Source organism: Pezoporus flaviventris, unplaced genomic scaffold, assembly GCF_033815535.1.
Source record: "Pezoporus flaviventris isolate CSIRO_AGI_PZ_B2104156 unplaced genomic scaffold, CSIRO_AGI_Pfla_v1 ptg000045l, whole genome shotgun sequence".
NCBI classification, from domain to species: domain Eukaryota; kingdom Metazoa; phylum Chordata; class Aves; order Psittaciformes; family Psittacidae; genus Pezoporus; species Pezoporus flaviventris.
Genome location: NW_026892593.1, coordinates 19674767 through 19698530, shown reverse-complemented (window position 1 = coordinate 19698530; position 23764 = coordinate 19674767). Strand labels below are relative to the sequence as shown.

Below are 23764 nucleotides of genomic sequence, written 5' to 3'. Positions count from 1 at the left end.
TAAGCTGTCAATGGGTTGGGTGCTTTTGTTTGTTTGTTTGTGTTTTTTTTAATGTGAGCCAATTAGTTTCGGTTATTAAAGGTCATAGAAAGTTTAGGTTTGCAAGAAGTAACTCTGCATTCCTTTGGCAAGAGTTCTCAAAAAATTATATTGGTGTTTCCCAGCCAGATATTTGAGTGGATAGTGCTTTGAGTTGTTTGTACTATTAGCTCCTAATTTGGATATGCAAAAGGTGTGTTATTTGGTTTAAAACCCACGTAACTACCAAGAGTGACAAGTTCCAGCCTCTCAAGGTTAAAAAAAAAGACAAAATTATTTTGTTCTTCACTTAAATGACTTATATCAGAAAAATAATTCTGTACCATCTGTTGTTTGGGTTTTGGTGGTTTTTTTTGTACATGAAATTGTTAATCAGCACTTGAGGAAATTCCCCAATCTCTTTGCTATCTCATTAGGCACAATTTCAATCTTTCTGTGATAAAATATTCATTTCTCTGACAGGGTTGAAAACTTTTAATGGCAATATTGCCAGTAGGAAAATACACAATTTTGAACTACTGTAGTTCTGTGTTTATAATTCAATTTTCAAGCCATGTCATTTTCCTTTCATTTCTTCAGCATGATTAAGATTACAGTGGAATAAGTAAGGAGATTCTTTTGCCTGTTTAATGGCCTTGTTGTCCCAATAGGTATTTTTTTTATTACAGCTTTAGAGAGAATCTTCTGTCCAAATCTCGTATCTGTCCATCTCTCTCAGTATCTATCTGCTTGAATGATTCCTTGCAACATAGATGCAGGAGAGATATTTGAATCTCCTTCCCCTGCTCTTTTCATTTCTGGATGGCTTCAATTAATGGTATTTGTTAAGGTGACTGAAACTGAAGTTTCTCTCTGCTGACATAGAATACACTGAAAATCACTTACACATTTTATAACTTTTTTTTTTTTTGGAACAGTTTATAGAAGTCGTCAATGAAAATAAACCTGATTAAATGATGTATAGGAAGGAATGTCAGGCTGTTTGTGTAGATCACTTGTTACAATGGCTATTGTGAGAAAAGCTTGGAAAATAGTAAAATAGTAACAGCTGTCAGTGAGATTTGTGCCATTCAGGAATCTTTTTCCACAAGGATATGTGAATGTCAGTAAAAGACTAGCTCTAATAATGTGAATAGCAAACTGCTAATGGAGTTCCAGCTCCATTTGTATCTAGAGACATACTGAACATCAGCTGGCTGTCATGAAGCCTCCTAGAAGTTATGTGACAGCAGTGCTTCAGAAATGACCAACTCAGGGACAGACAACACCCTGAGTAGTCATTTAAATTTTAACTTTCCTCTACCACCCTATATCTTTGAAACAGAGCTGTCAGAGAATGTTCATATTTTTGTCCATGATTTGAACTGATGCCTTGAGTCCTCAGGTTTATGGGAACAGAGCTGAGAACCCTCTCTAAGGATTGCACGTGCTAAAACACACTAAAACCAGATTTAAATTTACAAAGGCTACACTCATCCCTCCATGAAGGAAATACTTCTTAACTATGTGACATTGAATTATAAATAAAAGTGTTAACAATATTTGGAAATTTAAATTTCAGTTAAGAAGCATTCTAAAATTAATTGGAATAATTTATAAAATGAGTAATTGGAATCACTGGATCCATTGAGGGTTGATTTAAAGAACTTTTGCATCCACTGGATCTCTAAATGATCAGAGCCTTTTAAAAATAAATTCTAGTAAGTGTTTGGAACTACCTGTTGGCCTCCTGTGAGCAGAAAAGATCCTGAAATCTTCTGAAACCAGGCAGAAATAATCATGCATCTAAGACCATTCTGGGCAAGCAGTGAATGCACAAACCCATCCTGTCAGAGAAGCCTCTGACTTCTGAGGTTCAGCTCCCTTCTTCAACAGATGTGAGTGGTGAACACCCTGCACCATGCTGTGCTGCTCTCCTCCATGACAATTCCAGTCCAGCTCTTAGCAGTCCCTGCCCCAGAGGAGAAATGTGCAGCACATATCCTCATTCAAGGTCCAAGAGCCTGCACACCAGAAAAACAATGTCCTCTGCAGTCTGAGGTGTAATCTTGTTCCAAGTAGTTCACATTTAAGTATTCATTCAGATCTAGTATCTCCCCTGTTAAACCACGGAGCTGCTGCTGCATGCCTTCCTGTACAGATACAGGCACTGTAATTAATTCAGTGGCTTAGCACTATCTTCATATATAAAGTGTGTTGGAATAAGTGCAGTGTCTAAATTACAAATTACAGTTTTAGGTTGAAGATCTAAATGCTGTGATGAAAGGTGTAAATTAAATAATCAGGTTAACATTGAGTGATGGGACCTTTGTCTGGAAGTTTGAAATAGTCATCACTTTTTTCATTAACAACAAGTGATAATTAGCATTTAGTCATGAAGGCTTTCACTGCTGATGCAGAAGCAGATGGAGTGCCTATTTATGAGTCTTATTACAGGTTAAGTCAACTGCTATGAATTTGTCTCCCAAATGTGCTAAGGGGGTAATTTATTTTCAGCCACAATTAACTTGTTAAAGATTAAAGATACAGTGGCTCAGTGAGGGATAGTGAATGTATGGCACATTATGAAGACATTTTAAGTACTGCTTAGATGTGAAAGCCATTATGCTAATTAAATTCTTTTTAGCTCAATCTTTTCTCAAGCAAGGAGGTGGCAAAACTCCGTAATGTTAGTCCAGAAACTTTATCTATGATCATATTTCATAAGTGGTAGGCATTAGGGGGAGGACATTTTTTGGTTTTAGAGCTCAAGTGTCAGGCTGGTTGGCATGTATGGTTGGTTGGCTGGTGCTGATTTTAATGAGCACAGTACATCAGCCTTCTCTGTGTCAAAGAGGCAGGGCCACACTTTCAAACAGTGTTCGGTGATTTGAAGTACTTTGTTACTTACCTACCTCACACAGACATTTCACACACAGTCCTGAGACTGACTCTTATGTACTGTGCTAGCATTGAGACAACTTCTCTCGCCTCATCAGCTGCTAACTCTTTGGGGTGCTAATGTTAGAGCCTCTTTAAAAATTAGAAATATGTCCCCAGGCACATGTATCTGCATCCGAAATTGTCATAAGTAAAACTAAGTACATAATGGATAGTCTTACTGCAAACATGTCATGCAAAGGCAAAGCACCTCTATGAGCATCACAAGTATGCTTTTAGAGGATTCTAGCTGGACTCCAGATTTGTCATATGAATCATCAGAACTGTTTTGCATGCCACAGTTTTCCCTTTGATGCAGTTATCCACTTGTGTTTTAGGAGAATCTGCATTGTACACAGACAGAAAATTCCCAACACATTTCGAGAGTATGGGCATGTTTCCCAGAGGCTTAATTCAATAAGCTTACCAAAGTCTTTATGATCTACAGTAGTGGTTCTGGAAAAAATGTCAACATCTACATGCTCCCTGTTTATTTCTCAAAGTAGCTTCAAAATTTTATTCTAACAATTATATGAGGGACTTTATCACTGGAGTGATACAGAAACAGTGCACAAGAACTGAAAATAAAAGCGATCACACAGAATAGCAAACAGTCATACAATAGCTTCAGCCAACAGCTTTGAAGAAGCAGAATCTTGTAAATATAAAATGAGATTAATATTTTCCTGATGCATATTTTTTTTAAATGTAGTTGTTAGTGAATAATAGTTCAAATAGATTAAGTGATCCAGAGTAAGGATTGTTATTAGCGTGTCTAATCAATATGGAGATTTTTTCAATTAAAGAGGCTTTGCAGTTCTTCAGCAGCAGTTGGTTATTGAGTCCCTTGAACAGCTTGGACTCTTAACAGATGCTATTCTTATTATCTTCACATCTGGATTACCTCACAGATACAAATAGTGTTGTGGGTCATAGTTAAGGTTGATTCCATTTGTATTCATACTCCAATGTTTTTGCAACAAAGCTAACATCTCCTGGAGTTATAAATTCCCCTCTTTCTGTCTGTCAGATCTGAGAAGTCCTCCTTGGTTAAGGTGTGCCTCAGTGTTGTGATTAAATTGTGAAAAGACTTGTTTAGCCCCAGTTGTAGCAGTTCCAGAGCTGCCGTTTTGTCTGTTACAGGACACGTTGTCTTTTACTTCATTTCCGTGTCTGCAGTAGGATCTATCTATGAATTACCAGAACTGATCTTGTACACTGCTCCATCTTCAGGCTAGCACAATCATATAAAAAGGAACAGTAATTATGTGTGTGAGTTTGGATAAGCAAGGAAGACTATGGCATTTTTTGTACTTGGAGTTGTTATGAAGCATCTACAGTAGCTCCTGATGCAGAGTTCCTCTTTCAGCTTTCACTATGTCTGATGTGTGCTCTGTCTTCTGCCTCTGGTATGGGTAAAGATGCATGAACTATGTATTATGCTGAGTTAATGTAGTATCTTCAAGTGGTATGCATAATTTGGTGGCGCGCTGGGGGAATATTTACATTATAGCAGTAGTATTTGACACTCTGTGAAAATTGGTTTTTGAAACCATGATTTTCTTTCTTACTCAATAATGCCAGAATTCCAAAAGGTCTCAGGAAATGATTTTTATTTTTTTCAATATTTATTTATGTTTTTTTCCTCTCTAGGAAATGTTTCCAGACTGCTCACTTTTATTTAGAAGATAATACATCACCTCGAGTGATTTCTGCTCCCCCTGCTCCAATCTTCCCAGTCTCAGGTATTTTTTGTCAACTGTTCTGTGGATTGGTGCTAGCTATTCGAAGATGCAGTTTTGTATGTGTCCATAGGTTAATTCTTCACCTACTGGAACATCTGTAAACCAGAGCTTTGTACCCTATTGTACTAATAAGCACAGGAGCATTTGGCACAGGCAGAGAATAGTGTTACTAGTTCTATCCTGTAAGTAACACAGAAGAGAAACAGCCTCACCTTTGAGTTATCTCAAAACTAACGCTGTGCCTTCTAGCCATAGACTCACTAGGAATGGCTGCTAGCGTAGCCATCTGAGCTACACTAAATAGCTGCAGTTCACTGTCACAAAGTAGAGGATTACACCAGCAACATATTCTGCTGGTTTTCTGCCTTTGCTTGATTTTGTCACCTATTCATAGAACGTGACCATTCATTTTGCTAGGACCCATATTTGGAGAAACTGTTTCGTTTCCTCCACAAAGAGTATTGGAAGAGCATGTGCAGCCCTCAACTTTTTCAGTAGAATGAAAACCACCTTAAATAGATTAATTATGCAGCAGATCCCGAGACACATTTCACCCATAAGAAAAGGATATCTTGTTCTACAAGTAATGCTTTTGCAAAGTGTGCTTTTGCGCAGGGGGTGAGTTCCCTTGGAATGACTAACAGAAGCAAAATCAGCCCTTGTGTAGATAACTAGTAAACAAATTTCATTAAATAAATCCTAAACATTAGGCTGCTGCTTTAACTGAATTGTAGGCATCTTTAAATGCCTCTCATACTGATTGCCTTTGGTTAATAGGCAGGGATATATCTTGATATCAGAAAACGTGATGATGTATGAATGGCAAGTGGCAATCATTATAGGATATCTCTGCTCTTACTCACTATCATTAACTATATTGCAATGCAACTGTATAATTTTCCTGCATATTTTTCCTGACCGGCTCACCTCAGGGAGATAGTGTTTTCCATTGTCATAAGACAGAATTGCATTGACAGCTATTCTGAGTGCTTAAAATATGTGGTCTGATGCTGGAGGTTTTCCTTCTGAAATACTGATAAATATCATCTTAGAGAGAAAAGTGTTTCTAAGTGACTGAAATACATAAAATATTTTATAGAAAAAGCTGCAAACACTGAGGAAATAGTTGTGGTTTATTTTGCCTGCAACAGGCACCAAGTGAGCAGTTTTTGTGTTTTCTACTACACAAGTGTTTCAGCAGCATGATTTTACAACAATTGAGACTAACTGCAATGCAATACTGGCAAAGAACATGGAGCAGGAAGAGCATTTTGTAACTGTTGAGTTTAATTTTTTGTTAGGACTGTGACTAAAAGCACACTCCACAGATCTGTTAAGTTTTCCTTTTCTGGGGTTTCATTGGCAGAGATAGGAGAATTGAAGTTATTCACAGAAAATGCCCTGGCACTTCAGAGTATAATTCACAGATGCCTTTAGAACAAATAATGAATTGCGGGGTAATATTAGGACCCACTATCATCCATTAAGTAGTTTGAAGTGATACCTGTCATCCAGATAGATATAAACTATATTCCTGGAGTCAGAAGTGATTGAATTGGGAGATTATCACTAGCAAGGGAAAAAAAAAACAGCAATTACACCAAACCAAGGTACAGTCCTTGCTCTTAGGGTCATTTACCTTCCCTTCTGGTTTTGTGTTTGCATATTATTAGAATAAACACTTTATGCCAGGTTTCATTTCTGAAGTGTGAAGATAGTGTTACACATTTGTTCAGCTTCTCTTAGGCTTCACTAGATAAATTCACTTTTTGTATTCAGATCCATTCATGTAAGTGGATGACCAGATGGATCTCAATACAAATCAACAAATTCTTTGTAACTGAAAGCTAAAATTATTAGGTGGCCTAAATGCTGAACATCTGTTGATGTAAATAACAGGTCCTTATTCAATTTTTTTGATGTTTCTTTCTCATATGAAACAGCAATGAAATTACAAATTATGAAATAAACATATTTTTAATCCATGAAAGACTTTAAAAAAAAAAAAAAACACCAAAATTATTCTTCATAACCAAAACTAGCTGAAATAATGTCATCTTTTAACAGGTAATTAACAGAACAGATGACTCTGTTTACATAGCATATTTGCAGGAAAGGAAAGATTGAAAGTCCCAAAGGTTTTTGATGTGATCCCTAATGAATGTTCTACACAAGAGTGTTTTTCTGTGTTTGTATAAAGTAAAAAGGAGACGTCCTGAAATATAAGCATCAGATGGAAGATTTGGATGCGGTAACACAACTCAGAAGTGGCTTGAATCACATTCATTGGTTAAGAATGTAGATATTGTCTTTATGGAAATCCAGAAAGTCTAAAACTTAACTTTTTAACTCAAAACTTGAATTATAAAGCCTGATGTGAAAATTTGCAGTCAGTACTCCCAGGATCAAACATAGCATTTATTAATAGATAATCATAGAATTATTGGGAGAATGGGAGAAAAATTCCTACTGGAAGTCCTCACTAACACAGTAGAAGATGAAAATTAGTTGTGGTTTGCTTTGGATCCCAATGCAAACATGCAACACATCAGTTAAAATTATACTACTGGCATAATGCTGCATTATTTTAATAGGCTTGAGACTATGCAGCTAGTCCATGTACTGTATCAGAGTCCTGGGGCAACACTAACCAGCCGAAAGCACAGAGACAACTCTGCCTGATCATTCTTTCTTTACCGGTATTTATTTAGAGCCCTGGTCCTAGCCTCTCCCTTTGAATACCTTGCAGCAAACTATTAATGCTCCGATTTCCCTTGACTTCAGAGGGAGTTATGAATGCTCAGCAAGCTCAGCATCTTGCAGAATCAGGGCCTTACTTTTGGGGTCTTAGAGACAGAGCAAGGCATTTTCTTTATCTTCTCTTTGAATAGTCATTAAGAAATGTGTAAGTGTTAGACAATGATTTTAGGAATGTCAATGGTGTTAAAGAGTGGTTTTATTTTTGTGGGAATTGTATATCCAAAGTTCATGCCAAAATTTTTATTTCAGGATGTTGTGTGGATTGCCTACATATAAACTTCTTCATGTCACTGGCTTTTTATTTTTTCATAAATATATTTTTTGTCTTTTCCCACCCCTAAGATGATGTTGGAGCAATTCCAATAAAGCATTTTCCAAAACATGTTGCAGATTTACATGCAAGTAATGGTTTTTCTGAAGAATTTGAGGTATGGTTCTATGATGTCATCTTTCTTCTTAGCACATACAGATAATGTTAAATTTAAATGGCTGGATACAGAGAACTGGGTGTTACATTCTGACCTAGGGACTAATTTCATAAATATGAGTACTGTGAGCCCAGTGAGGACTTGTTTTTTATAATGACTAGGGAGATTTATAAAAGCTGACAGGACTGGGATGCAAATGGGAATGTTTATCCCTGTGATAAAATAGTAAAGTACTGTATGAATAACCTGTGAAAAGATAATGCAATCTGTATGGTTTATCAGATACAGTCATAGATCTAAAGGTTTTCCAACACTAATGCCAATTGAATTTTGCAGAAGCTACCCACATTTGCTTGTTCTATTTACAGAGGGAAAAAAAAAAAGGAATAATAATAAGTTCTTATGGCAAGACTTCTGATTAACAGGGGAGCAAATGTAGTCTTCATATATAGCAGTTTACGGTTCCTTTCTAAAGTATATGGTTCATAAGAGGTATTTCAAAATTCTGAAACGTGCTCTCATCATTTAATATTACTATCACTGTATGTAACTAATGAGCTTCATTGTTTTTCACATTCATATGCATTGCAAGCAATTTAAAGCTAGGTATGTTGTAACTAAAGGTCACATAAAATAAACATTATAACTCCCTGTAATAAACATTATAAACTGTAATTGAAAATGTATTATTAGAATTTGTGACAAGTGATTTCTAACAAGATCAGTCATTTGGGATGGAAACAAGTTTTTAAGTCATCTCTATTAAACTATGATTGTAACATTCCTGCTGCAAAAACAATACTGAAAACAAAAAAATTCCTATCTGCTGGTTTTGCTTTTGCTTCCTCAGCCAATGTATTACCATCTAATGGACCAAAAATTCCGTGTCATTCGCCCAGCCTTCTTCATCAGCGTTTCTTATCCAATTCATTTAACATTAAGAATATCCACTTGATTGTGGGACCAAACTTGTAAATACTTGTGAATGTCCAGGACATGTTGTGCATGTGCATACACACTGGCAGGACTGGGCTCCAGCTAGACTGGCTCTTCACAAGAGCAGATGTTAAAAGACTGTGTGTAAATACAATGGTAACGAGCTTCTTTCATCATAAGTGAGAACAGCAGTACAAAAATCAAATTGTTCATCCTAAATTGTTTTTTTTTTTTAACTGAAATTGTTCCTTTCCTAAATTACAGCAGTGATCCAAAGACCAAATATACTGCCTCTCACTGACCTACGCTTACACCAACTGAAATATTTCAAGCTTAGCTGTTTCAGAAATCTCAGTGTCCTCATCATTTCTTGGAGATCCTTTTCAGCTTTACAGACTGTCCCAGAATTAGTGTCCTGGTCTTTTCTCTACTGATAAAGAACTTCTTAGAAGATACAGAAAAATTGAAATAGAGTCACTGTCTTTACAGAGTCAGCATACATTTGGAGAGTACAGGGGCGTTTCAGGTTTCTTATTTGTATTATTATAAAATAACTCATATTTTAAAGCTAATTTTCAGACTGGAATCCACTTTTCTCATATATATGTATATTTAAATAGCTGAAGGTGATTAATGTTAAAATAAATCTTTAAAAAGTGTTGGGAAACATTATTACAGTACTTTTAACAATGACAACGTATTTCCTACTTAACAATGTGGGCCTTGAGTTTCCTGTCAGTTAAATAAATCAATAACAGAAAATCAATTATTTTGTGAGTCTCACAGACTTTGTGCCTGTCTTTTCAAGCCTATCTCTCTCTTTATAAAAACACTGGGTTCACTGAGAAACTGCTGTCAGACTGAGGGTTGTAATGCTGTCCTTCACTAGAGTACCATAGGGCTGGCTGAGCAGCAGCTGTCCTGTTCCAGAGATGGTTTTACAGTTGAATGCGAAGAGAGCAACAGCACTCTCCGGAGAAACTAATGCAGTTATAAGGACCAGTAATAAATCCAATGAACAATAAAATAGATAGATAGATAATCTGGCTAAAAGTCAGTGATGTTGCTCAGATGTCTAAGCTTTCACCAGCCTAAGGTCTAACATTAAAGCTAAAGATAGGAAACCAGATGCCACTATTTTAACAGGAAAATTGTCTCTTGTTCCCTTTAAGAGTTACATCAGAATGTTAAGCTTTGTTGTTATTATGGAGATATATATTGCATGACCATAACTGTTTTCCATATAGTAGTTGTAATTTATATAAACACTTTTATCCATCTGTTCTGTGCTGTGGAATTTGATTTTTTTTTTACTTTTCTTGCATTCATTCCCTCATTAGACACTGAAAGAGTTTTATCAGGTAAGGAATTATTTCACTGCATTTTTTTTTTTTTTTAGCAATGAAATAGTTGTAAAATTTCATAGATAATTGGGTATAAGGTTGTGGTTCTTTTTGTGCTGACTTACTGTATTTTAAGACAGTTTATGTATCTTAATGCTCATTAAAGCATGACATACATTTTATTCTTTTTATTTCAGGAAATCCAGAGCTGTACTGTAGATCTAGGTATTACATCAGACAGCTCTAATCACCCAGACAACAAGAATAAGAATCGATACATAAACATTGTTGCTTGTAAGTAAATGGTTCACTTGGTATTTTAAAGAAATAAACAGTATACACTGAAAGCTCTAGCTACTGTTCAGAAAAAAAAGCCTGGGGAGAATTAGCATGAGATTTCACATCTCTCCAAGTTAGTGCCTCTGCTGTTCTGCTGCTTTGATGAGCATGTGTTAGCAAGACGTATTGGTGTTTTCTGTGATGACCCAAACAGATTTCATTATAATGCCATTATAAAGCCAAAGAAGCTGTGGGTTTTGTTGCCAAAATTAATACATCTTTGAGCTGGAATAATGATGGCTTATCTTGTCTAGGAGCTTTCACAATTCCTGGATATATTTACTGTCAAATATAACTGTAAATGTAACTATAAATGTACTGATTTTATGTAGTGTTGTGCCTTGCCGTAATGTAAAAGTTCAGCTTCATTAACCAGATCATATTTTCCCATAGCATCACGCTTCTTTGCTATCCCAGATATTTCTTCTCTGAAGCACATCTATTCAGTTTTGTTGTTCTCTCTTTGAAGATATTGTCTCTGGGCACTTGATCATTTTGATGAATCTTTTGAATCCTTGGATTCATTAGTTTGTCTTTCTGCAAACTTGACTGTTGAATCTGATTCATACCTATGCACAGGATGTTTGTGCATGTAATCCTCAATGTCTGAGTCTTATGTATTGTAAAAATCCATTCCAGTATTTTTAAAAAGATATGTTATAGAAAGAATATAACTCTTGCAGAAAACTATGCTCATTTTCTCTCTTGTTTTACTCCAGATGATCACACTAGGGTTAAATTAACACAGCTTGCAGAAAAGGATGGAAAACTGACTGATTACATTAATGCCAACTATGTTGATGTAAGTGCCTTTTTCTGTCTGCCAGCTTATTCATCTGTAGACTTTTCTGTAAAAACTGATGCATGGCCGTGAACAAACTTAATAAAAAAAGAAGTATCACAATTTTACAGATTTTATTAAAAAAAAAAACCACAAAGCTTTAATGATCTATGTTAAGCCTACAGTGTTAAAGCACAGGTAAAAGTCCCATTCTTTCTTGAATGTATCTTGATCTTGTAGCAGCTGCAGCTTAGTGAAAAGTTTTGTGAAAAAAAACTGTTCTGTAAGATGTGAGTCATTTCAGAAGCATTTTGCATCTGAATGTTCTTTTATATATACTTGGTAAATGGTTAATTCTTCTGCCTGAGATAATCTCATGAGAAGAAGATGCTATTTGGCTGCAAGCCTCACTGTCCTAACATTTATTCAGTTTTCATTACCAAGCAATTTACATGTGAATGATTTTGTTTCATTTTTTTAACCCCCTATCATAACAGATGTCTCTTAATCACTATCATGTCAACATTCTGGCAAAGCACAGGCAGTTGAATATATATCCTATTTGTTGGAATGATAAACATTGACATAACAGTTGCATTCATATGTCATATGGGTTTCTGCAATTTGGATAGTTATAAGTTCAAAAGTACTTAAAAGCTTTTGAGATTGTTTAAAAATAGATACATAAAAAGTCACATACTTCTCCCAACCTCCCTTTGCTCATGGACTGTGATTTGACAAGTGTCATTTGTTGTATTTCCATTCAGGGTTACAACAAGCCAAAAGCCTACATTGCAGCTCAAGGGCCACTAAAATCGACAGCAGAAGATTTCTGGAGAATGATATGGGAACATAACATAGAAGTTATTGTGATGATAACTAATCTTGTTGAGAAAGGAAGGGTATGAGTACCTTTGTCTATTACTATTTCTCTGATATTGATAGATCTACCTCTAGCTGACTCCTTTCTCTCTTTTAAAAATCCGGTTTAGGCATTTACTGAGCAAAAACCACACTCTCTAGTAGTTCCTTGTGCTACGATATAAAAGTATAAAGGTGAGGATTTGTAGTATGAACTAAAGAAAATATTTAAACTCAACTGTCAACAAGTCTTGAAAATACCATATTCTAGCTAAAAAAAAAAAAAAGTCTTATGCTGAAAAAAGACTTCTTGTATGTATTTAGGAGTGGCCAGACTGTGGACCTTGTGCCACATTCTGCTAACAATCTGCTCTTGTATCATTCTTTTTCTCAGAGGTGCCTTAGTGCTTGGAAAGGAGAAGGCTGTAGTTTAGGTGATATTTTCTGGATATTCACTGGCTGCTCCCTGTTAACATCCCATAGGACCCACAGTTCTTTTCCTACTACATGACTAGATGACTAGATACACCTTTGTGCAGTGAGACAAAATGAGGTCAAACCCCGTCACAGGATGTGTGTTTCTCCAGTTATGTGATGGGAGTATACATGTACCTTCGAGTCACATAAGGATACATTGCATCACATTTGCCACACATTGGCAGCAATGCCTAAAATGCATGTAAGTTTTGTCATATGACCTACTCAGCATCTATTGGTGATACAGAGACAGCAAATGCAGACAAGGGCCACACTGGGAGTACCACTTCATTTATAATACCATGCTATAGAAACATACTCTTGTAGTATTCTGAGAGAAGGTTATACTTCTACACAACCAAAAGACTAGACATCAAACTCTCTGTATGCTGGCACACACAAACTCACTCTTACCCTTGCTGAGAAGATAAAAGTATCCTCTGCCCATGCTATGAGCCAACCAAACCCCACATACAACCCCGCTGATTTGAATATATTCTGATTTTTCCTATAGATTATCTGAGGGTTTTGTTTAGATTTCAGGGTGCCTGTAGAATGGCAAGTTCCACTATACTAGAGCCCTTTAACTCTGATAGTATGATTTAAGCCTCTCTTTTTTAGTGTATTCCAAATAAAGAACATCTTTGCACAGCCATCGATCCTTAAAGCACAACATAAATGCACGTTATTTGTTCCCTTGCACTGAGGATCATGGCTTACAAACTGAGTATATTGAGAGTCCCTATATGTTTGTGTGTTTGACTGTGCTTTGAAATTTGAACATTTCAGCTTGCTAGTTTGACATTTTATTTCCTTTGTCTTTTTCTCTGTTTTTCATTTGCTTTCTAACAGAGAAAATGTGACCAGTACTGGCCTGCTGAAGGTAGTGAAGAATATGGGAACTTCTTGGTAACTCAAAAGAGTGTTCATGTACTTGCCTATTACACTGTGAGGAATTTTACTCTCAGAAACACGAAGATCAAAAAGGTTTGTAGCATCCTGTAGGCAAAAGGGAGTGTCACTCGGAATACTTTTTAAGGCAGTTGGCAGCTCTTTTATGTTGTATACGTAAAGCTGAATTCTGTAGGTCTCAACCAGCCAAGATGCTTGTCAATTTGACCAGATCAACAAACTGAGAAGTCTCTGGCCTGTGATACTGATGCAATGTAGGACCATCAGGGTAAATCAGTGATCACATTGGAGAGCTGATGTGGCCTTTGCCTGCCTGGTGAGCAGAAGGGTACATTTTCAGAAAGAGAGCAACTAGCAGAAAATGTAGTGTGAATTAAATTATCCATCTCATATCCATTTTCCTTTTCAAGGACAGGTGGATCCACACCTTGTTTTATTATAATCAGAACCAGCATGCTTTCAGCTCAGCAGTGTGACACTGGCTGCTTTGAGGGGAATACTGAAAGTTTCATTTATTTCAGCCTCCTAAACGTAAGACATGTAGTCTCTCAGCCTCCCTGTACAATTATTGCATAATGTACAGCACTTACTGTCAAGTAGTTCATTCTGCCTATTTTAGAAACCAGTCTTTGAACAAGATGACTTGCTCTCTGAAGGTATCCCTGCATCTGAGCTGTCACTGAGGGAAGGAACTTAGAAAAGCAGTCTGCACAAGCCTGCTTCCCTTGTAGGTCACTGAAGCTGGGTGAGATGATTTCTGTCCACCTAGCACAGGAGCAGATTGGCAGAAATAGCAGGAGACTCTCAAGAGCAGCTGTAATTTGTAGGCCCTCCAGTGTTCTTAACCTTTTTCTATGGCTTTCTAAGGGACAGTGCCAGGTCATTTTTCCATTCTGTGGGCAAGCTGATGTGACAGAAGGCACTGGTCCTTCCTCTTCTCTTTGAAAGGTGGAATTTTCAGCTAGGTGGCATGATACTAACTAAATTAGGACATGACTAATTCAGGAACTAATGGGTATGGAAATATTGCCAAGTTATGAGGAGATGTGGTCTGCTTACATATGGAATTATTTTCCTCCTGCAGGGTTCCCAGAAAGGGAGGTCTAGTGGACGTATAGTAACTCAATACCATTATACTCAGTGGCCTGACATGGGTGTCCCAGAATACACGCTGCCCGTTCTCACCTTCGTGCGGAAGGCATCGCATGCCAAGCGCCACGCTGTCGGGCCTGTTGTGGTTCATTGCAGGTGTGGTTTTTACTGCTATAAGGTTCACTCTGCTTTTGTTTTGCAGAAAAAAGAATTTTTCCATGGTGGGTTAAGCAAAATTTCACTCTCACATTTAACAGTTCCTGACGGAATAAGATTAATTCCTTAGCTGATATTTCTATCCTTGGTAAGGCCAACTAATCAACTGTCTGTGCTATTTCTATATATCTCCATAAACAAGATGCTGCTGCTCTGCACTATGTTCTTTTTTCTTTTTTTTTTTTTTTAAATGCTTTTGTTTTTACCTTTTTGCACATTTCTATACTACCCTCTTGACTGCTGTGAGCTTACCAGATGCAGATATAGCAGTAATTGTTTAATTTCTGCAAGTGAGTTAGGATGTTTTTGGCTCATGCTTTCTTTGGTGCAGGGATACTCTGTAATCCTAAGAGGAGCTCTGTCCACAAAAGAAGACTCACTCTATTCCTGGCTGAACTTCAACTCTGCTGTTTTTAACATTACTCTACGCTCTAGCAGTGATTTGCAATGGAGGAGCATTCTGGGGAACGGTTTGAGGTCTGCATGTGCCGCAGTGTGCAGGCAGGTGTTCTGTCAGTGCTCACTAAAACTGGGCAGCTCAGGGAAAATTGGTTAAAAAGGGCTTGTAGGGCCTGGAATGACTCCACAATGCCCGTGAAGGACCGGGTTATTCTAAAATATATAAGCAGGTTCTGGTTTTCCACTGTAGTACCTCACCTTTGATGGAACATTTGGAAAGAGAACCTCCTCATGAATTCTGTCCTTCTGGAGCTGACTCTGAGGAAGCCAACAGGTAAAGTCGTCTCACAAATGCTGCAAATGAAGATATTTTATTTCTGGGATGATCTAATCTGATTGAAATCTGGTTTTAGCTTGGAAAGTGAAAATTCCACATTTTGGTTGTTCTGCTGCTATCTACATCCTGCCTGTTCTTGGGAAGTTCAAACTAAGAGTTTCCCCAAAATGCCAAGTCTGAGGTCTATGTCAGTGAGTTGACAGATCAGCAATACATTATAAGTCAATTCAATTCAGTTCTTAAAAAGTGAACAGTGGTAAGTTGTGTGGCTTCAGTCAGACCTATATATAGATACAGCTCATCTCTGTCTATGTAGGCAGTTTTATCCAGCTTTTAGTTCACCTGTCCCCATGTACTATGGAATCTCAAAGGAGTTATCTCATGTTAGAAGTGCAACTTTCACTTGTCTTTACAGGCTATATGGAGGACACAGATGATAAACTTCATGAAACATTTTTTAGCTATTTTTATGCTTTGGTACTTTTCACATTCAGTCTTTCATAACAAGTACAGATGGTATCTGGTAATCTTCATCCTTTTTTGCATCTAATAGAGTGTTAATAACATGGACCTTTCAGTTTTATATCACATTTATTTAGACAGTTTATTACTGCAATCTGAGCTCACATTACCCATGCTTTTTGCCACCTCTGTGGTATGGGTCTTCTCTGTGGAAGAAATTAGATGACCTATTTAGCATGTACAGCCTGAGCTTGGATCTGCCTGTAAGGGACCATACAGACCCAGCACTGTGTTGCTGTCAAGTTACATGTACCAATACACATATGTTTCGTCATAACTTAGAGGGAAATTACAACTGACTAATTCCTATATATATCTAGATAAGAAATGACTTCTTGACCTTGCAGTCCCTACCCAGATATTTTATGAAAGAAAAAGTTGCATTTTAATTTTACAGTACAACCATTTTAATGCTAAATGAGTCAGAGTTCATAACAGGAGTGAGCTGATTAACCCTTGCTTATGCATCATTTTAAGAAGGGTTTCAACCATACCTTGCCATGCCAGCTGTGTCTAAAGAGCACTAAGCTTTTTCTTTCATGGGTGCACCTTCAGCAGCTCTGCCACTTCCTGAGCTTTTCCTCAGTCTGGAGTCTTTGAAATCTCCTACATCTGTAGTGGGTGTCATAATGCAACTTTCCCTTTAAAGTGATGTGTGTTCCAGCATAGAGCAGCATGAGCATATTAACTGTGCCCAGATGCTGCTGGCATATGCCACCCTTTCTAGATATATTTGACAAAGTATCCTAAAGAATATCAGAAGCCTGGAAATTGCAGACCTGCAGGAAACCCCTTAGTTTCAATTATTCAATTGATTTTGATTATTTCAATTGGTACTTTAAAAATCATTTGAGAAAATTATCTTAGATCTGTTCTTGCACAGAAAAAGTTGAGTTTTCAAGATTTTTCTTCATTACCATTCTTGAAGTTTTAGCACAGTATATCACACAATAAAATGATTTGTAGAGGAAAATCTTGCTTACACACCAGTTTGTTGAAAAAGCTGTGTAAATGAAACAGTTATATTCATGATTGTTTTACTTCAGGCTCAAGACTATTTTTTTGTTTTTTAGTGCTGGTGTTGGAAGGACAGGCACATACATAGTGTTAGACAGCATGCTGCAGCAAATTCAGCAGGAAGGGACAGTCAACATATTTGGATTCTTAAAACACATACGTACCCAAAGGAACTACTTGGTGCAGACTGAGGTAAGAATGAAATACATATAGCAAGAGACTATTACAGACGATTTCTGTTTGCAGGGGGAGAGATGATACAGTCCTCTTTTTGGCATCACCAGACAGACTGGCAACCAGTCAGCAGACTGGACTTTCCCTTTTGCTTCCCTCGTGTTTATAGAGGCATTCTTCTAGGCTCGCTTAGAGCAGTGCACTAGAAATTACCAGTCTATGGACTCTTCTCTGTTTATTTAGGAGAACTTGGTAAAGAAAAAGTCTGTTTAAGTTATGCTTCCCACAGCAGCACTTTCTTGGCAGGGAGTACCTTTTTGTCATAGACTCTTTTAAGGAAGCACCATCATTAGGTGTTCAGATCTTCACTGAACCTGATCAAACAGTTGATATTAGGCAATAAAAAGCAGAGAAAAAAAACTGTTTCAGACAGAAGATTATAGCTGCTTTAAACTGAAGATTGTATAGAGAATAGTGAAAGACCATAAGAAAACAATAAGGGCAACAGCCGGGAATTTGAAAATCTATTTCAGGTTTCAAAGACAGATGGTTAAATTCCCCAGTGCCTTTCAGTAGATAAAAAGGTAATCAACAGCAGCATGGGCACTTGCTCCAAAGGATATGAGAGAGAAAATGGAGGATAGCAGTAGGAAGTGGGAGTGGTCACTATTGCAAGAAAGGCAGGAGAATCACGTAACAAGCTGGCTTGAAACTTGACTCAAGGCTATGCTCGCGTTTTTAACTCTCTTCTCTGAATATGAGATACCACAGGTGGTGGGGATTTGGTATCATATCATATATACATTGCATGTGTAGTTCAAATGTGCTTGTAAATGTGTACTGCCACTGCAGAGGGGCAGCCTTCACTGTAGAGGATCACTTCTGAGAAAACTCAGAACATCACACTGTGAAGAGGTACTGACAACATCAGAAGTGGCAGCTCAGCCAGAGGTGTCCAGAGGAACCCGAAAATAATTAGAGCTCAGATGTTTGTTATAATTTTCCTAGGAGCAGTACATCTTCATTCACGATGCATTGGTTGAAGCGATACTCAGTAAAGAAACTGAAGTCCTTGAGACTCACATTCATGCCTATGTTAATGCCCTCTTAATACCTGGACCAACAGGAAAGACCAGGCTGGAGAAACAATTCAAGGTGAGCTCTCCCAGATAGCAATGTGAAAAGCTTTAGGCTTTCAAGCTTGAATGACTTAGAAATGTAGGTCCCTCAACACAACTTTTATGACCTTTCTTTATCTAAAATTCAACTGCTGAGCCTAAATTCAGAGCAATTTAACAAATGCATGCAGTCAGTTGGGACAAAGTAATTATTTGCATATTCTTAAAGAAGGTATTAAAAAAAAAAAAGCATGAAAAATAGGCCTGTATGTAGATTTTGAAAAACCTAGCTACATCTTTGCACAAAGATCCCAAAGGTAAAACAAAAGTCTGGAAAGTTGTCAGAAACAAAAGTCTGGAAAGTTGTCATTCTGGCAAAAAATGTCATGAACTATATTGATCAATCAATATATTCCCCTCAGCATACAGCTCTGGTTTGAAGAGAGACTTCACCTCAGCAGACAATACGTGAACACTCTGGCAACCCAGAAAAAGAGCAGACTCGGGAACAGCCCAGAGTCTATGAGAGACTTGTGGGGAGAATGAGAAGTCTGGCTCGCTCCCTGGGTCCTTAATAGAGGAAACACAGAAAATCCTACCTTTTCAGATGAATTTGAATCCAGAGAAGCAAAACACACTTAAATGTTTTCCAGATTATATGGTAAAACAAACTTTAGTCTCCGTACTTTTACAGGAAATTAATTATTAGAACCTTTCTCTCTAAGGGTTTCGGTTCTAAGGAGGATAGCGTGGTACAGCGTGTACCCTTTCTACAATAATCTATTGGATCATTAGTAAAGAACTTAAGCAGATAAGTCTGTAGATAATATCAGTACATAATGAGGCTACGAACAATATTACTATTTTCTGATGTATTTTGGCCACGCACACATAATAACTCGTATTTCTTCAAGATAATGAACAGTACAGAGTAACAGAAGAGGAACAACAGACTGAAGGATTTCATACTTTCCTGCCATTGTGGCTTGAATGATCCAATCGTGTTGCAGTACTTTTTCCTAGGGAAAAGGAGAGCCTCTTATGTCAGCTGTGATGTGCTTTGGGAAATAAGCATCCCACCCTTCCTATACAGATGAAAGAATAAAACACAGACACAAATAGAGTTTGTAAATATATGTAAGCATAAAGTGTGCAGTGCAAATTGCAGGAGCCATTTAGCTCCAATTTCAAGAGCTTAAATGTTATCAGAAAGGAATATGTCTCATTTAATCTCATTTTCCTTTGCAAGCTAAAATTATTAGAATAATAAAAAAATGTGGAGTCTTGTTTTACTGAAGAACTGGTTTAGATGAAACAAAATTCTGGTCTCACTCATTTTTATGGAACTTCCCTGGTTTGCTGTCTGTTTTTCCAGCGCAGGCAGCTTCTGAAAGCTACACATGCCCAGCCCAAAACATCACAGAGAAGTCTCTCAAATTATTTTGAGCATTCTGATTAATTCAGTTTATTTTACTAGCAAGCAAAATAAAAAAAAAAAAAAAGCCTAGGAAAAGCATGCTTTCCAAGCCTACTTCATGCCTAAGCAGTATGTATATAGCATTTTGGTGTATATATGTATTCATTCTCATACTCTTGTCTATTTGAATTGTATTAGTTGAAACATGTAAGTCAGTAAGACATTCCCCACATCCTATTTTCCTCTTACAGGTTTGGAGAGAAAATTGGGAAGCTCATAACTGAGATTTGAGATATCTAGAGGTGCCTCACACAACGAGTTAATACTACATTCACAGCAATGCAGATTTTTCTGCACAGACATTTACCGTTCTCCAAGACAATCTGAAGTTACACAAATAGCTATGCAGGCGAAATGGAAATGACACCAGGGTGGCAACAAGCACTGAGGGGCTGGTTATGGAAAACATAAAGCAGGATTTCCTTCAAAGACATACTTATCAATCTAGGGCTCAAAAATCATTTGAACTGATAAAACAGTGAAGAAAAAAATATTCTTATGATTTGCTAAGTAGTTTAGCCAGATAGCTACATACGTAAAGCTTAGAGACAGCCAACCTGCAATACATGCACCCTTTAAATCCAGCTAATGAAGGAGTGGGTTTTTGTACAGTTACCTGATGGGGTTTTTTTTGTTTAACTTCATTGTTTCAGTTACTGAGCCAGTCTAACACACAGCAGTGTGATTATTCAACTGCACTCAAACAGTGCAACCGAGAAAAGAACCGAACTTCATCCATCATTCCTGGTAAGCTTGTTCAAATCAGCTTCTCTTTGCATGGCAAAATATTTATGAACCATGATGTGTATGTGTCAAGACTTTAATCTTTCCTCAGCAAGAACTGAAAACAACTGCATTGGTGCACAGCAGTGTTCTGAAAAGTACTTTTAATGAATAAGTTATTTAATTACTGCACATAGGAAAACAAAATGCATGGCTGAATAACACTTTATCCTGATTGATGGAGCTTAGTGTTATCATTATTGTGAGATAGATGGGATAATTGCTGTAATATCTGAGTCATTACAACATACATACGAGATCATGACTTTTGTTTCTTACAGTGGAAAGATCTAGAGTGGGTATCTCATCACTGTCTGGTGAAGGGACAGACTACATCAATGCTTCTTATATTATGGTAAGTCAGTTAACTGTATTGGTGAAAACATTGTCCCATTGTATAGCTGTTTTCAGAGCTGCCACATGTCTAAGTTTGGGTAGCACAGTCCTGATTTTGAAAGCTCCTTTCTTTCATTATTCGCTCTGCCTGAATGAGTTACTCCCCCAGGAATTATTATTACTGTTTTTACTGGTTTTAAGCTTGGTTAAATGCATTACACTTCAATGATCTGTAGAACCAGAAATCCCGTCATAGTTTTAAAAGCAGATAAAGCTGAATGCCAACTCTGGAAGAATCTTCAGAGGTGAAATGAAAGTGTTAATTAACAAATTAGTTCTTAATGGCTATGCTGTGGCTTGCCTTCGGACCTGATCATCTCACAGAGTTTTTGCAACTGGCACAGCCCAAGGCAGCATAGCTCATCAGCTTTCCATTATCTTTTTGTTCCCTGGGTTTTCTTCAACACTTTTCCCCTTCATTAGCTGAGAGGGAGGAATAAGTGCTTCCTGGACATTCAGGAAAGAAATGGGAAAACTCCCTGCTGTGCTTTGCATGCATGATCTTTCATCAGGTGCATTAGTGCAAAGGAATTCTCTATCAACTTCTTTCCTGGTAAGAAGTTGATCTGGGACATCTGCACAAATTAAGAGACCCCCCTGGGAGCTTTGCAGATCTTTCAAGTATTTTTTAATTTGTTTCAGGTTTCCAACTTCTCTGGAGCTGTGGCTCATGTAGAACAATTATCATGTGTGTATGAGCTGTGTTCTCATTCCGAGTTTGCTGCTCAAATCTCCACTGATTTGTCTTTTTTTTTTAAATCAACTTTCTTTGAGTTTTAAAAAATATTTTGGTGTGATTTAATTTATTCTTTTCATCTGGAAAACACTGCATTGGAAGTTTTATATTCTTCTGATATTTGCAGGAAGTCAAAGGAGGCACGATGCTGTAATTTATTTTATAGGCTTCTGGCTCTGTCCACTAGAAATCTCCTTTCAATGTTAATAGTTGGGCATCAGTTCTGAGTCTGTTGATGTTTGTTTTGCAGGGTTATTATCAAAGTAATGAATTCATTATTACCCAGCATCCCTTACTACACACTATCAAGGATTTCTGGAGAATGATATGGGACCATAATGCCCAGCTAATAGTCATGCTTCCTGACAGCCAGAATATGGTAAGTTTTGTGGCTGATTGATTGTTATCATTTTACGTATGAATGTTATTAGTGTTGCCATTTTGAAATGCGCAGAACAAGAGGCAATACCTTGGATTTAAAAAAGAAAGAAAAAATTATACATTAATTATATTGCACTGAGTATAAAATCTCCAAATCATCTACTGGAAATCTGGTGATCCTTTTCTGGGCAGATCTGGCACAAGAAAGTATTGAATCATTCCTGTATAATTTATAAAAAGAGTCAAACAGCAGAAGTGTCTGTTGTGCAAGTTTGGTTTTCACTGAGTCCTACTTTTACTTCAGTTGTAATATGTCTTCTTCAGCCTTTACTAGGTAAGGGGAGAAATATGAGGTTGTTTCTTACACAACAGTGGCTGATGGGACCTGGGCAGGGCCGGGAGCAATGTCAAAAAACTGTCTGGATGGCAGAGCCCAAGGAGAGGTGGTGAATGGAGTTAAATCCAGTTGGTGCCAGTCACAAGAGGTGTTCCCCAGGGCTCAGTACTGGGGCCAATTCTTTAATATCTTTATCAATGATCTGGACAGGTGGATTGAGTGCACACTAGTGAGTTTGCAGACGACACCAAGCTGGTAGAAGTGTTGATCTGCTGGAGGGTAGGAAGGCTCTGCAGGGGGATCTGGACAGGCTGGATCAGTGGGCCAAGGCTAGTTGTATGAGATTCAACAAGGCAAAGTGCTAGGTCCCGCACCTGGGTCACAACAACCCCATGCAATGCTACAGGCTTGGGGAAGAGCAGCTGGAAAGGTGCTTGGTGGAGAAGAACCTAGACGTGTTGGCCGACAGCAGCTGAACATGAGCCAGCTTGTGCCCAGGAAGCCAAAAAGCCAACAGCATCTTGGCTTGTATCAGATGTAGTGTGGCCAGCAGGGCCAGGGCAGTGATCATCCCCCTGTACTCAGCACTGGTGAGGCTGCACCTTGAATCCTGTGTTCAGTTCTGGGCCCCTCACTACAAGAAGGATATTGAGGTGCTGGAGCATGTTCAGAGATGATCAGTGAAGCTGGTGAAGTGTCTGGAGCACAAGTCCTGTGAGTCCTTCCCCTCTACTCTGCCCTGGTGAGACCGCATCTGGAATACTGTGTCCAGTTCTGGGCCCCTCAGTTCAAGAAGGACAGGGACCTGCTGGAGATAGTCCAGCGCAGGGCAACGGAGATGATTAAGGGAGTGGAGCATCTCCCTTATGAGGAAAGACTGAGGGAGCTGGGTCTCTATAGTTTGGAGAAGAGGAGACTGAGGGGTGACCTTATAAGTGTCTATAAATATATAAAGGGGGAGTGTCACAAGGATGGAGCCAGGCTCTACTCAGTGGCAAACAATGATAGGACAAGGGGTAATGGGTACAAACTGGAACACAAGAGGTTCCACTTAAACTTGAGAAGAAACTTCTTCTCAGTGAGGGTGACGGAACACTGGAACAGGCTGCCCAGGGAGGTTGTGGAGTCTCCTTCTCTGGAGACATTCAAAACTCACCTGGACACATTCCTGTGTAACCTTATCTAGGTGTTCCTGCTCCGGCAGGGGGATTGGACTAGATGATCTTTTGAGGTCCCTTC

General features: G+C 37.9%; 1 protein-coding gene across 7 annotated transcripts in view; it reads left to right on the top strand.

Moving 5' to 3' along the window:
• PTPRZ1 (protein tyrosine phosphatase receptor type Z1) overlaps positions 1–23764 on the top strand; it is a 134793-nt gene that overhangs the window by 105529 nt on the left and 5500 nt on the right. For 2 of the 7 annotated variants that reach the window (XM_061467615.1, XM_061467616.1), the window contains exons 14-25: positions 4612–4703; positions 7806–7891; positions 10368–10464; positions 11229–11311; positions 12058–12192; positions 13481–13615; positions 14625–14788; positions 17180–17315; positions 18306–18452; positions 20546–20639; positions 20957–21030; positions 22058–22186. In XM_061467615.1, the coding sequence (XP_061323599.1) occupies positions 4612–4703; positions 7806–7891; positions 10368–10464; positions 11229–11311; positions 12058–12192; positions 13481–13615; positions 14625–14788; positions 17180–17315; positions 18306–18452; positions 20546–20639; positions 20957–21030; positions 22058–22186 (1372 nt within the window). Of the gene's footprint in view, positions 1–4611; positions 4704–7805; positions 7892–10167; positions 10189–10367; positions 10465–11228; positions 11312–12057; positions 12193–13480; positions 13616–14621; positions 14789–15497; positions 15582–17179; positions 17316–18305; positions 18453–20545; positions 20640–20956; positions 21031–22057; positions 22187–23764 lie in introns of all 7 variants that reach the window. The other 5 variants (XM_061467610.1, XM_061467611.1, XM_061467612.1 and 2 more) reach the window with 5 other exon arrangements.